Genomic DNA, 14,323 nt, shown 5'->3' on the forward strand with positions numbered 1-14,323 from the left:
GTCTCACTGGATTTTTTTTAAATTTTATTTTAAATGAGGAAGCAAAAAATGGTAGTTTCCAGAAAAACTTGCCTGAGGTGAGTAAATAATGGAACTAACCTGGACATATTTGAATATGTGATAAACTGGACAGTAGGACAAAAGAAAATTTGTTACTTTAATAATGCAGGCATGTCATAGAATATCTGTGCTCTTGGAGGAGCTGAGTGCTATCAAAAGCATGAAAACTGGTCTGTACTGCATGTCCAGTTTTGGAGCGAAGTAGTTGTGGTGTGAAGATGCAAGTCTGGCAAATTGCTTTAAAACAATATTGATTAAAAACTAACAATATCAGTAAACCTAATCTCATTTTCAGTGGCTTTATGTCTAGCTTTATAATTGTTCCTAGAAAAATAATCTTTATGAAAGCAGATCAAATACAGTAAAAGTGTACTATGTCTCCAAGGTTTTTGTGATTTTTGGTAGCAATGTGTTATAACAGGTGGGTAAAGAATGTTTGTGCAGCAAAAGGTTTTGTGTCTTAGTCTTTTTTTTTTAAAGAGTGAGGCATAATGATCTCCAGGAATGCTAAAAAAGGGTGTCTGCTTTTAGAAAGATGGAAAATGAACTTTTTTATCTACTAAAAGTTATAATTTAACAAAGTCCATTGCCTGGTATGGTGATAATACTGCATGATGTACCTTTTGAAGCTGGGAAGCAGTGTCTGTCTGTCAGCATAACCACAAGAGGAGTGGGAATATATGATTAGGATACATGAGGTTAACAAATGTTTGTCTTTCTTTTTATTATAATTAATCAACCCTTTTTATTAATAAAACTTTTTTTTTTTTTTTTTTTTTTTTTAGGAATTTGTTTACCAGAAAGCAGAGTGCAAGATTTGAAAAACAAAATGATGTGCGATGGAAGTTATTTGGCAAAGTACCTCTTGGAGAAAACTTACAGAAAGACCCAAAGAAAATGCAAAAGGTATTTGTTTAATTCTGTGTTAAGATGAATGGTGAATGAAGAAGCCAGTTAAGTTTATGATCTGTATATAGAACTGTGCAGTCTGTTTGGGTTGCATACAATTTACCAGAAAAGGCTTATTGTTGAAATTGTACTTGTGTTACAACAGTGCTGTTCAGAAGAATGTGCTCTGCTTGGTCGTTACACTGAGTACGTGAGGCGTGAAGAGCCTTCCTTAGTGTGTCATAAGAGAATATAAAACCTAAGTGAAACTCACTTTTTTTCAACATTATTGAAAGCAACATTGCAGAGAACTGGTTCTACTACAGATAAACCCAAGCTCTTGGCTAGTGAATCAAATGATTTGCCTTTCCAATGGGGAAAATCTTGTGAAATCCAGCCATGTGGTCAATAGTTCATAACCTGCTCTTTCAGTGATGAGAAAACAGCCTCTTTTGATTTGTCTGACATGATCTAGGATTTTTGGATTGCATGTAGCGTTTTTATGTGTTTGGAGCTTTTTCTGTATTTCAGTTATCACTTCCTTGTTAAAATGACTGTGGGGATAGTAATGTTTGCATGGAAAGAGACCATGTAGTAAAACTTCAAAACCAGCTGCTATGTGAAATGCAAATGGTGATTTGAAGGATTGTGCTGCTTAATTCAGGGTAAAGTATTCTAGAAATCCACATCATGTGACTGTTCTTAGCTGTAATTGGGCTGTTAAGGTGAAATTGAGGCAGCTTTTTGAACTTGTCACTGTACTCAACCATTCAGACTTTATCTATAGCTTGTCTTGACACAATTAATAGTTCTGAACTGTTCACCAAAGATTTTTGATGACAAAATTGAAGAGGCTTTATAAGTGCAGTACTCTGACATTTAGCAGTGTATTTTATTGTAGTGCCTCTTCTTTAATAAGTGAGTAAATAATTTGTTAACATTTTGTGGTTTTTGCTGGTACTATGAATATTTTTCCTTTACTTCCAAACTTTTAAATTGCAGCTTTGAATGGTTGTATTAAATTTGTTACAAAACAGTCACTATTAAATTATTATCTGGTGTGGCATCCAACCATTAGTGAATTTCTGGCAAAATTGCAGTCTAAAACAATTGTCTCCAATGCCTCTTGGGTAACAATAACTAATCCTTCCTATATGATTTGGTGCTTTTTTGAAGTTATTTTTGACATGGAGACTTGGAGTCATGAGTAGTTCTGTAAGTCACTAAATGAGCCTCACCAGCATCTAAAAGCACAGCTTGATTTAGGTGACCCCTCAGCAAAATAATAATCAGGAAGGCTTTTTGAGCACATGAGCCTTTTCTCAAACCCTGTAAAAACTCTTCTGACAGCACTCACTTGTTCAACAAGTGAATTTCTAACATAGCATCACACTGTATTTTGACAATGTAGGAATTAAAATCACTCCAGCTAAGATGTTGCTTGCCCTGTTTTTAATGCTGATAACATAAGTGAGTTTTAGTCTTCTGGTGAAGAAGCAATATTGCTATATGCTCAGGCTGGGTTGCTTTACTGGGTCACTGAAAGCTTTTATATAGTTTTTATCCAGTTAAATGTTTCAAAACTTAAAGGCTGTCAGGAAGAGTAATCTTGTAGAAGCTGGAAGTGCATTTGCAATGGAGGTTTGCATTATTAATTTTTATATCAGTTCTCTTCAGGAATTCTACTTGAGCAGAACTGGTTATGCCAGCTGCTTTTGCAATTGATGTTTGAAAATATACTAGGTCAGATGACAGCAACTCACCAAAAATAACCACCATGGTTAAATTCTCTCCTAGTAGACTGTAGAACTGAACTAGGCTTTGCAGCCACTGTTTCTTTTAGAAACTCTTTTCAAGCTTGGCAAGCACAGAAGTATGTGTAAATACCATTTATAAATACCATTTATTTGCAACAACTTCCCTCCCCCTAGTTTTGTTAGTGAATGCTCTTCAAAATAAATTTTTTTTAAAATTCAAGAAGAGGAACCAGCATATCATTTGGTTGTCTCCCTCATGTGATCTGTCTTCACAGAACTTGTTTGCATGTGGCCAGTCAAGATTTTGTATATTAAAAGAATAAGGCCAGAGGAAAGAGGAAAGCCAGATTTTGGCTGTATCCTAAAGACATGTTACAGCTTTCTTCCCCAGTGAAATTAAATTACTTTTTTTTTTTTTTTTAATAGTGTATTTATTTTAATTTTCCATAACAGCAAAACCCATTTTTAATCAGCAAGTTTGAGGGTTTTTTCCTGTTCAAGTGTGCTTTGACCCTATGAGGGTTGTACAATTTAGCTTTCACTATGAATTCCAATAAGAGCTCAATGGAATATCTTCATATTTTTAAGTATCAGCACTGGTAGAATTCAGCACATATAACACTTGAGGCCTTTCAGTTACAACCTTTACTCAAAAATTCAGGTCTAAATATTTTATGATCTCCTTTGCTGACATTTCATGTTGGAATATTTCAAAATTTTAATGGCAGTTCATTAGTAATTAAAAATAACCATGATTTTTGACTTTGGGATTGTAGTTTTCCCAAATGTTTTTCTGTAATGATTAAGATATGGTTATATGTGAAGGATCAACATTCCAGTCAATTAAAATCAGTTGTAGTGAAGAGAATCACTCCGCAGAACATGATAAAGTGAAAATGAGCTCTTGAAACAGGAAAATAATTTTCTTGGCTCACAGGTGATGCTTTATTATGGGATGAACAGTAAAGCTTATAACATTACTGTAGGAAAAACTTTGTAAGATGAGTTGGGTTAATAATAATTCAATTCAATTTTCACTTGATTTAAACTATAATCCTAGTTGATGAAGTAAAGTGATTTTATTGAAGTCTATTTTCTGGCTTGGATGTGTTAGATGGAAAGAGTTTCAAAGCAACAGTATCCAGCAAGAAATATGGAAAGAATTTACTACAACGCATTCTTGAGGCAGACAGTGATAAAATCTGCCATTGTAAGCAGTGCCTTTTCTCCAGGTTATAAAAAGAGCCAAGTCCCCAGAGTGGAGGTTCTGGTGCAGCTCCATGTGCCCGAGCAGCGCGGCTGGAGGCTGTGCAGCGTGGGGAGCTGCTGCCATGTTCCGCATCACACATCTGCAGCCTCTGCTGCTGCCGGCCTGGCTAAAAATACACCCCCAGCTTTTCTGAGCGTCTGCCTGAGCCCGGCTTTACTGTGCTCACGTGGCCCATTCGAGGCCTTTGGAAGGGAAGTGCTTGCTTCAGGCCGGCTGCTGGTTCTGCCAGGAGCTAGAGCTACAGCTTTGGATAGAGCACTGTCTTCTGTTCATACTGAGTTTGTCTTTGGGTAGCTTGGGTAAGTCACTGTCACTGGTGGCTATAGCTGCCAATAGGGTGAGTGTTTGCACATAGGCTTCACTGCCACTTTGAAGCTGGAAACTGTTTAGTGCATTTTTTTGTGCTCTACATGGGAAGTCCAGCGGTGTAAATGAGTCACTTCCTGTGTTCTCCACTGTTGGGTTCATTTCTATTTGTCAGCCTTCAGAAAGGCAGGATTTAGAGTGGTAGAGTTCCTTTTTTTTTTTAACAAAAAGTAAGTGCAGTGTAAGAAAGTAAAGTTACTGTGGTTAGTCTAATCTATCCCTATTATTGTTACATTTCTGGAAATAAAAGTGTAACTAACTTCCTCACTTAATAATTACAACCCAAAACTTGCAACTTGCTTTAATGCACTGCTCTTTAGTGTCTTTCCTTCTTATCCAGTTATAAATATTTTATTGTAATCATGTGTAAAGGGCATCTAACTTTGTGAGGGTAAATAAAAATAAGAAAAGAAACCTGTTAAATCAATGATGATGTCCTTTTCTTTTTCCCCAACAAGAGCAGTACTAGAAAGATCATTCAGCAGTTCCAGTAGGCTGTATTAATCTACAAAGAGTGTGTTGCCCTTGTCCTGTCCTGAAAATCACCTGCCTCAAACAAAAATAGTATCATATTTAAACAGATACAGCAAGAGTAGTAGCTTCCATTCACAGTAAATGAAGGGGTGATTTAGTACTATGTCAGGATGATTATTCCTGAGTATTTTAATAATAAAAGCATTTAATATGACCCAGTCAGGTATCATAATTTAGCAAAGTGTAGCTGACAAAGTGCTGCTTTTGATGCTGTTGGAACTACTTCCTATACATCAACAACATGTGAAAGTACAGAGTATGTTAAAAGCATCAGACAAACAGAAAACAGTAAACTTTGAGTATTGGTTTAAATAGCTATGACAAGCTACAACATACTTTTGAAAGGAAGTGAGAGGTTCTTTCCTGCTTTTCCAGATTGAAAGCTTTTGTTTTAGCTTTCTCACTCTCTAGGAGGCCTAGTAAATTGTGAGGATCAAAAGCCCTGGAAGCTGAAGGGATCCTGAAGAGGTGTAGCAGGCAGTGTTGGAGGATAAGTATCTGCTTTCAGGAGTAAAGATACTGAATAGAAGTACAAGCTTAGTGAGCTGGTACTACAGTTAGGATGTCAGCTGCTGGTCTCTGCTGCAAGGTCTGTTTCAGCGCTGGTGGTATGTTTTGGGGGGAAGTGCAGTAACTTTGAAGTTATTGTTGCAATAGGGACAGTTACTTTGTAGCCCAAGTTGATACTTAGCATTAACTGGAATATAAATGCTGATAGCATAAGATTATTTTTAAAATTCAGGAAGCCACAAATTCATGTAAAAATGAATTGACCTTTGGGTATCAAGTACACAACTCTTTCTAACCCCAAAATTTCAAAGCCAGAGATTATAACTTTTCAGGACAGATGATACATCAGTGAAAATTCGTTCTCATTTGTGTTAAATAAGAATCCATCAAGCAACTGGTATTTGTGTGTCTTCCAGTGCTAATAGAAAGATACTTACACACTTGCTTCTTTGTGTAGTCAGTAAGCTTTTTTCCATGTAGCAACCTTCCACTGGTAACACACAGGAGGCTTTCAGATTCCCCCCCATGCTCCCCCCATGGATTTTTAAATGAAAATAGATGTCTGTAGAGAGCAAGCCTGGAGATAATGCCACCTGCCTTTGGCTATTGCATTGCACAAACACTTGGCTAAGCATTGCTGTGAGGCAAAGCTGGCAGTAAATTTTTGAAAATGGGTGTGTAGCCCCTAAATATTGTGGTGGAACTGCCTATTCTAACTGGAGACTGGAACATTTCCATTGCTGACATGTAAAATTGAGAAAGCTTTGCTACACTTCATTGTGCTGATTGTGTGTTAAGCAGAAGCAAACTTCCAAGAAACTTGACCCAAAAGTTTTCTTTGTCTCTCTTCCAGTTTATACATCTCAAACTTCTTCTAAAATTAAAGAATGGGGGTAGATACAGGTTTTGAAAGACTAACTCTTGCCATGCTCATTAGCATCAACAAATAAAGTTGATGTTCTTTAGCTCTGCAAAATGAGTGGAGGCTCTGTGTGTTACTGGAAACCCTGATGATATGGATGTAAGGATTTTGAAAAGCCAGACTGGTGCTTTTTTCTGAAATGTCTTTCTGAAGGAAGACTAGCTAATTTTGTGTTCTCATTATCCTTCTCTCTCTGAGGACTCCTGGTCCTATTTTTTGCCTCGATTTTACTACAAATTTGTCATGCCTGTTAGTACTTTCACCTGATTTTCTTGTGCTCTATTGAGAAGTTGTCACTTGAGCACGACAAAGTTCAGTGGAAGCAGCTTCATGAATATTAAAGCCTTAAAATAGAAATCACTTTAAACCACACTATGAAGGTATGTTGCTTTCCTTCATATATTATATTTCTATTTGTGTGTAGCTTTAAAAAACTACAGTCTCTTCTTGTCAAGACTGAAGTTGTCACAACATTAAGTTATGAAGATGATTGCATTCAGGAATTATTTGCTTTTTTTTTTTTTTTTTTTTTTTTTTTTTGTAAAATTAAAGAATGCACAAGGGTCTGGACAAGTGATGAGAGAGAACATGGTGCACAGTATGAATACAAAAGAAGCTTTTATTAGGTATGTAAGAAATTGGCTCTAGTAATGGCTTCAAAGGTAATTTCAGGGATCAGAGAAGCAAATATAGGTGAAAAAAAAACACTCAGAGGTTCTAATGCAGTATACTTATTTCCTTATTTTTCTGTAATTTCCAAAGCATCAAAACTTGGAAGAGGTCAGAGACCCTTAAAGATATCCAAGTCTTGATGAGGGAGCAGAAGAGAAATTAGCAGAGAGATTTGAAAACAGGGGAGAAGTAGAATGTGGTTAAAAGTATCCAGTGAAATACCCTTCCCTGCCCTACTTTGGTGTATGTGCTGGAGTCATGGAACTAGATACAATGTGCACGTACTTATCTGCAAAGACAACAGTTTGCAAACCAAAACAGTGACTGTGCTGGGAGGGTCTCTGAACAGCATAAAATACAAGTTGTTGTGTGTTGCAAAGTAGGTGGCATTCCAGGGTAAATACTGCAAGTATTGGAATTTGCAACTGTTTTGAGAGCTTGCAATATGAAATCTGACATTCCTGTGACTCCTTTCCTCTATATCCTGGAGTTAACCTGGATTTTTTGGCCATTTCAGAGTGGTGTCAGCATCAGATTGGTGTGGCATGGAGAGAGTCCTTTTATTTTAGTGTCTCTCTCAGAATGAGGGGGACATGATCTGAATTCTGACATGATCTTCAGCCACAGTAAGAGTGTTATTTGAGACTAGATAGGAGAGGTAAGTTTTCTTCTGCAGCATAAGCACTAATGTGAAATGTCAGAAGAAAAAGCTGCTGAGAGATTATTTGAAGGATATGAGGCTGAGACTATACAGATAATTAAGGTGGAGACATGAGTGAGCAGGCATACAGATTGAGTAAAGTTATATTTTTACATGAAGTCTATATCCAATGGAATTCCAGTCCCTGGAAGTAATGTTTATGGGATATGCTGAAAGCAGGTGTTTATAGCGTTTTATTCTGGCAGATGCTCACGAGAAAATAGCAGTAAAATAAAACAACCATTTAGCTTGTATTCTCTTGCTCAGACATTTCCCAGATGCTTGGCCTGCTGGAGGCATTTCTTGCAGATGTTTCCATTTGATTAACAGATGTGCAGATTAAATTGTGTCCTTTGCAGTGTTCTAAGCAGGAGGGCATTGTTTTTTTGTTGTTACTGTGACTCATGTTGGAGTCACTCTTGTAACAGTACACTGCACAATCTGATTGAATATCCCACTTTTGACAGTGAAAAGCTGTCCTTAAGCAACATGGTTCATGATATGCTTTGTCTCTGAGTACTTCAAATATTTTTCTTCCTTTTATTTTTTTTTTTTAATGAAGCATGTCACTCTATATAACCAATACCCACTTTAATTATTTACATATAGCACAAACGAAATGTGAACCCTGGGGGTGAGAACCATCTGATACACAGCACACTGAATGATCAGAGACAACAGAATTCGAAACAGCAAGCTGTTATTCTTTCTTGGAAGAACTAACCTGGCCTTGTCCACGCTTAGGTTTTAAATGTTCCTTAATCTAATGCCTCCGTTGCTCAAAATATGATGTTATAAAAATATGTATATAGTAGTCCAGTGGCTGGAGCACAGGACTGCAAAACAGAGTATGTGTCTTCTTACTCTTTTGCTTTACTTGTAACTTTCTGTAGGATGTATGGATTATTTTATTCATTTAACTTTAGTGTGATTGCGGGGGATCACATCAATTGCCAGCCCAGGTTCTGTATCCCTTGTAATCTGAAAGAAAAAGTAGATGCTTCCCAGGGGAAAAGAGGCAAATTTCAGAGCATTTGAAATTATGCCTACAAATAGTGTGAGGTTTTCCTCGCAGCCTGGCCATAGTGTCTTGTCTTATCTTTTACATTGCTTAAGCATTCCTAATTTGTCAATATGGAGCAGGAGAATACTGTGGTACTAAAGATGAGAAAGATGTCCTGGTGGAAGATAAAACTTAACACATACAATGTTATTACAGTCAAGTTCTGCCATGTCATTGCTATCTTCTGCTCAGGTGCCTTTTCTTTAATGTAAGAGGTTTAAAGATATTTGGATACACATAGAGAGAGAGCTGTGTAAAGCAAGTAGGGATGATAGTTCTTGAATCATTAATTATTTGTAGAGCTTGGCAGGTCACTAAAGTGTACTGGTTAAGCATGCAATTCTGATTTCTCAAGTTGTTAGATCAGTAACTAATAAATTAATTGCATTTCAGATTAGTTCTGTACTGGTTTTAAAGTTATATAAAAAGCTTCCATAGAAGTTGTTTGAAAGTGTAATATCTAAACTCAGAAGTACATTTTCTCTGTTATGTTTTGAAGGATAGTCTCATAATCTAATCTTTGCCTGAGGTTTCAGTTTTAAATTCTCCTCAAATTCTCTTTGATTACTGTATATATTAGGCTCTTCATTAAAATTATTACTTTATGGACCTGTGCCATGTGAAGAATCCGATCTTAGCTTCCCAACCCAAAGATCATCACAATTTTCACGATCTGGTGAAATCCTGCTGCATATCCTTTCCTTCCCTTTTCCTTTCATGTTTACATTGCCCCACAGTAGGCATTGGCAGAGTAATCATACTAATGGAACAGAACAAAAGGTGTGGTTTTGTTATCATTTCCCCAGTCTAGCATATTGAAAGTCACATTACACCGTGTAATGGCGGCACAGAAATGGTGTGAGGGGCCAGAAGGGGGGTGGGGAGTAGTGAAGTACTGGGTATGCACCAGCTGAAATTTGTCTGGTAAACTATTTCTTTCAGAAAAGGGGAAAGATTTCAGATGGACATGCATTAGACAGTCATGAAACAATGGAAAGGAACATTGAAGCTTTGTTGAGATAGTGGTAAGACTTAAAAACGAGGGAAAAAATAGGGGTTTTGTTGGTTTTTTTTTTGTTTTTTTGCTTGTGCGATTCTGCTTCTTATTCCATATGCTGAGTGAGGCCAGTGGAAAAAATAAAGTGTAGTTAAATCTTGCATATAACCTGTTTAAGTAGTCTCAGGTACTATTGTAAATGCCGTAACCTAAAAATAGTGACTGCTACCAACTGTAACATGTGGCCAGCTGTGGTTTGAGTTGCAGGGAGCACTTCACTTTTCACCTCGCAGGATCTTCCTGTCTCACCAGGCATCCCTCTTTCCCAGTCAGCGCTTTGCAGAAGAGCTGCAATATAATTCTATTTTCAGTGTGAAAGCACAGACATCTACTGCAGGAATACCAGTGCCCACCCAAGGGTGCTCGTCTGCAGGAGCTGCTTTTTGCCTGTGCTAATAGCTATAACTTTGCATGAATGGTTTTTAGATATGTGTGATAACAGTTCATGAGATAAAGCGTTAGCACTGGAGCCTGTAGTGTTTTGCATGAGCTGTGTTGACTTGTGCTCTGACATGAGATGTTTGGATGGCAGGTGTTGTAACTAATTAGTGGCGGTGGGAATGAAGCCATGATACTTTTGAACAGTGAGCTCTTCTGTATTTGGCATCATATTGTTGCATCTGTGAAATAGATGTGAAGTCACAGGTTGAAAACAATAGCTGATATATAACCTAGAAATTCTGAGAAAATTAGTTAACTTCTGCAAAGCCGCCATTTGAAAGCAGAATACTTAAGTGACTGGTTATTTTCAGATCAATCATTGCTGATCATTTTGGAATTGAGGATCAGACTGTGATAAAGATCATGAGCACTTCACCCTGGCAGCTGCATATCACAGTCGGTGATACTTAAGAATATGAAATCCTTAGTGCAGAGCTGAGAAAATGGCAACAGTTGCCATTCAATAGGTAATATTTTAAAATGCAAGTCTACCAAAGATGGAGCCACAGTAACTTGGGTATCTCCACTGAGTTATATAACAGAGCCATAGGACAAAGGAGATTTAAGTTGATATTCTCTCTGAATTGAGGCAAAATGTTTAGCAAGAGGTAATGTGGAAGTTGTCCAAACTGTAGGAGAGATTTATCTATCTCTTAGAGCTGTCACAGGTGGACAGAGCATGAGTGGTACTGAAAAGATGCCTATGCTGTAAGAAGTATTTCAGCACAACACTGCTGCTGTTCCTTCGGCACTGATGTAGGGGTTGATGAGTTTTAGCTGCCCTTGCACTTCGGACAGGTACCGAGGCTGTCTCAGCAAGGCACAGCAGCGGGACTCGGCACAAGCAAACGTCTGGCTGAGAGCCAGGGACGCGGCAGTTGGGAAACAACGGAGAGAGATGACAGTGTTTGAGGAACGCAGCTGCGTCCTAAACCAGCGCCCGTAATGCTGAGCTGACAAAGACTGGGGCTAATGAGACGAGCTTGTGCGAGGTTTGGGGTGCCGGTCACGGACCCGGATCTGCACCGGGAGGCGGGCCTCGTGTGCCAGGCGGAGCCGTGCGTGCCCAGGCAGCGCTGGGCGAGGCGGAGAGCAGCGATGGTGTGCGGCGGCTCCGCGGGTGATTAGCGCGGCTGGCGGGGCGGGGCGCGGCCGGACCCACCCGCGGGAGGCGGCCCGGGCGGGGCGGGCGGCCCGCGAGGCCGTGCGGGCCCGGGCGGCGGGAGCCAGGCCCGCGCTGCGGGGCGGGCAATGGGGCTCCGGCGGCGCCGCCCGTGAGGGACCGCAGCGTTCATGGTGAGCGGGGCGGCTGCGGGGCGCGGGGGTCGGGGTAGGCGGCATGGGCGGGCGGGGACTTGAACGTGTGTCGGTGAACCCGGCCTCGTCCGCTTCTCAGTCGCCTCACCGAGTCCGGGGAGAACGAGATCACCAGGAAGGGGATCCTCTTTGTGCGGGGCGAGACTCCGCCGGGCTGGAAGGCGGCGGCGGCACAGCCGTGCCGGGTGTTGGGGGTGTCGGAGCGTGGGGGCTGCGGGCTGGAACCCCGGCTGTGCCGGCCATCCCTCCTGCCCCGCAGTGCTGCCGCCCGTGGAGCCTGGCGTCTGCCGCTCCGGCACCCAACATGAATATTTCATGTTCGCCTTTGTCGGAAAGTGGCCGCCTTTAAACACGCAGGGCCAAAACAAGATGACCTTGATAGAGCAGTTTGTGTTATTGTTCGTTCAGTTCTGCTGTGCTGCTCGTGCCTGGGGAGGCTCGGGGCGTGTGGGAAGTCACACAGCGCTCTCCCGGGTAGAGCAGTTGGTCTTTCAGCGCTTGCCCTGTGTTCTAGAGGGTTATTTGGGTCTCTCGGTAGAGATTGTTGAGGATCCCTTTGTAGGTTGGCTTGTTTTTCTTTAATAATCGGAGAGGATCATCACAGTCAGAGCTTCTTGCATCTTAACTGTAAAGCTGGCAGCTTCCACCCAGAATTAAACTTGGTTTCGGGAGGCATTTTTGTTTTCTTTGTTTGGTTTGAATTCTTTAAATCAGTGCTTTATCTACAGCATGCTCTTAGAGAACATCTTCAAACCGTAGTGCAGCTCTTGTGAACAGCTAAAGTGAAACCTGGAAGAAAGCCTAAATGATCCCAGTGATAAGCCTATATTTTAAATCATAAACGGTCAGCTAAGTTGATCCTAAAATTAACTTGCAACCATATCAGGTTAGTAACCCCTAATGGCAGCATAGCATTTAAACAGATCCTGAGTTATTTGTACCTGTGACAGATTCGAGTATGGTTTAAAAGAAAAACCTTAAAATGAGCTATTGTGTAGCTCAGCCTATTGCAGTATGCCTGTATGTGCAAATACTTGTATTTGCTCAGTCAGCAGATACTCTTAGTATGAGTTTGTGGAGGCTTCAGTGTGCTTCATTGCTGTATCAAATGTTGTGCTCTGAAATTGCATTCTCTTCTCACTGGAGTAAAAGATAATTTTAATCAGCTTTTGTTTTCAGTGAATTTTGGGGCATTTGGTTTTTGTGGACTTTTTGGGAGGAACTGGGATAGGAGGTTTAATCTGGTTGGATTTTTAAAATTTTTCCTAATTAAAAACTAGTCTTGTAGGTAATATCACCAGAGGACATTTCTATTCTTTTTTGGCTACCATTGAAAAGGATGAAATTGCTACAAAGGAATCATACTTGTAATCTGATCAAATGTGCCACTCCCATTTTTGTGCTGGTCTGGCTTTTTTACTGTCGGTAGTGCTGAGTAGAACATGAGTGAATACTTGCTGAAATGCAGGGTGGGCTTTGGCTCTTTTGAGAGGTTTGCGTAATTGTGCTGATACTGTAACTAGCTATCCATATTTAGAAATAAAGCATTTTCTTAACCAAGAAATTCTGGTAAGGAGATGTATAGTGCTGGTCTGGAGGATTTTGTGCTTAGCTGAAAGGGATTTCCAAATCAATTTGGGTGTACAGAAAAAAACTCCCATTGCAGCCTAGTGCGGACATTCTTTTCTCACTTTTCAAAAGCAATTTTGCTCTCTAGTTGGCTTTCAGTGAAAGAAGACCCTGAATATAATTTTCATAAGTCAAAATTAAGCAGCTTTTCTGGAACTTCTACTATAATAAACATTGGGTGCATATGTTTTAATGTCAAATTCTGGGATGCTTTAGGGAGTAAGAGAGGTTAATATTTGACTTCGTTAATTTGTCCTTACTCATTTAAAAAAATCAGTCTCCTAATAGAAGCTGGGAGAAAGAAAAGCCATTTGCTTCATTCCTATCAGCACAGTGGATTTACTCCACAGCTGGTGCAGCTGAAGCCCATTATCATGGTGCACTTACACACTGGTCACTCTCGTTGTTTGCTGATGCAAGTGACCAGTGTAAGACTTCTGCCTGTGTTTTCTGAATAAGCTCTCTATCTCAACACCTTTTTTACAGCATTTTTTTGCTTATTTTTTTTGGAGTTTTTTTTTTAGTGTATGGTTTTGTCAGCATGAGCACTGTCCCGTTACTTGACAAAGCTAAGTACTAGTCTGTAGTTTAAATGCATTTTCCTTGGTTCTTTTCCTTGTTTTCAAACTGATGTCATGCATAGCAGTATTAACTGGTATTAATGAGCCAGACATTCCAAATTCGTGACCATGTTTCCTATTACAGCAATGTAGTCATCATAGGATTGATTTTTGAGACAGTGCCCAGTTAATAGACAAAGAAAAATAAGGATTTTCTTTGTCCTGAAGGCTGCACAGACCTGTACCCATGAGTCTTACAGAAGTACTTTGAACTAGGATTGAACTGTACAACACAGAACAGTAGAAGACCAAGGCTGTGTTGGTTCACATTCATTGCATCGTATCTTGTTTTCATTCATCCCTTTTTTGAGGTGTGGTTGGAGATGGCCTTTCTGGAAGGGATGGATCCCGTTTTAGTTGCTGAATGAACCTCATTGTGTTGGAAATGTATCTATTGCCCAAGGAAGTTTGGATGAGATAGAGAGGTTAGGTTGAGAGAAAGAACGCAGTACTATCTGAGGAACTCTTTGTGCTAGCAGGAAGAGATCTGTGGCTGGAACATTCTTCATGGTGTTCA

The 14,323-nt window shown here is 39.7% G+C and overlaps 1 protein-coding gene across 3 annotated transcripts in view; it reads left to right on the forward strand.

The window, feature by feature from the left end:
* Positions 1 to 14,323, forward strand: part of TBC1D14 (TBC1 domain family member 14) — a 59,851-nt gene that overhangs the window by 17,629 nt on the left and 27,899 nt on the right. For 2 of the 3 annotated variants that reach the window (XM_056489931.1, XM_056489932.1), the window contains exon 3: positions 846 to 966. In XM_056489931.1, the coding sequence (XP_056345906.1) occupies positions 846 to 966 (121 nt within the window). Of the gene's footprint in view, positions 1 to 845; positions 967 to 11,413; positions 11,537 to 14,323 lie in introns of those variants that run through there. The other variant, XM_056489933.1, reaches the window with a different exon arrangement.

The sequence above is a fragment of the Oenanthe melanoleuca genome, chromosome 4 (assembly GCF_029582105.1).
Source record: "Oenanthe melanoleuca isolate GR-GAL-2019-014 chromosome 4, OMel1.0, whole genome shotgun sequence".
In the NCBI taxonomy this organism is placed as follows: domain Eukaryota; kingdom Metazoa; phylum Chordata; class Aves; order Passeriformes; family Muscicapidae; genus Oenanthe; species Oenanthe melanoleuca.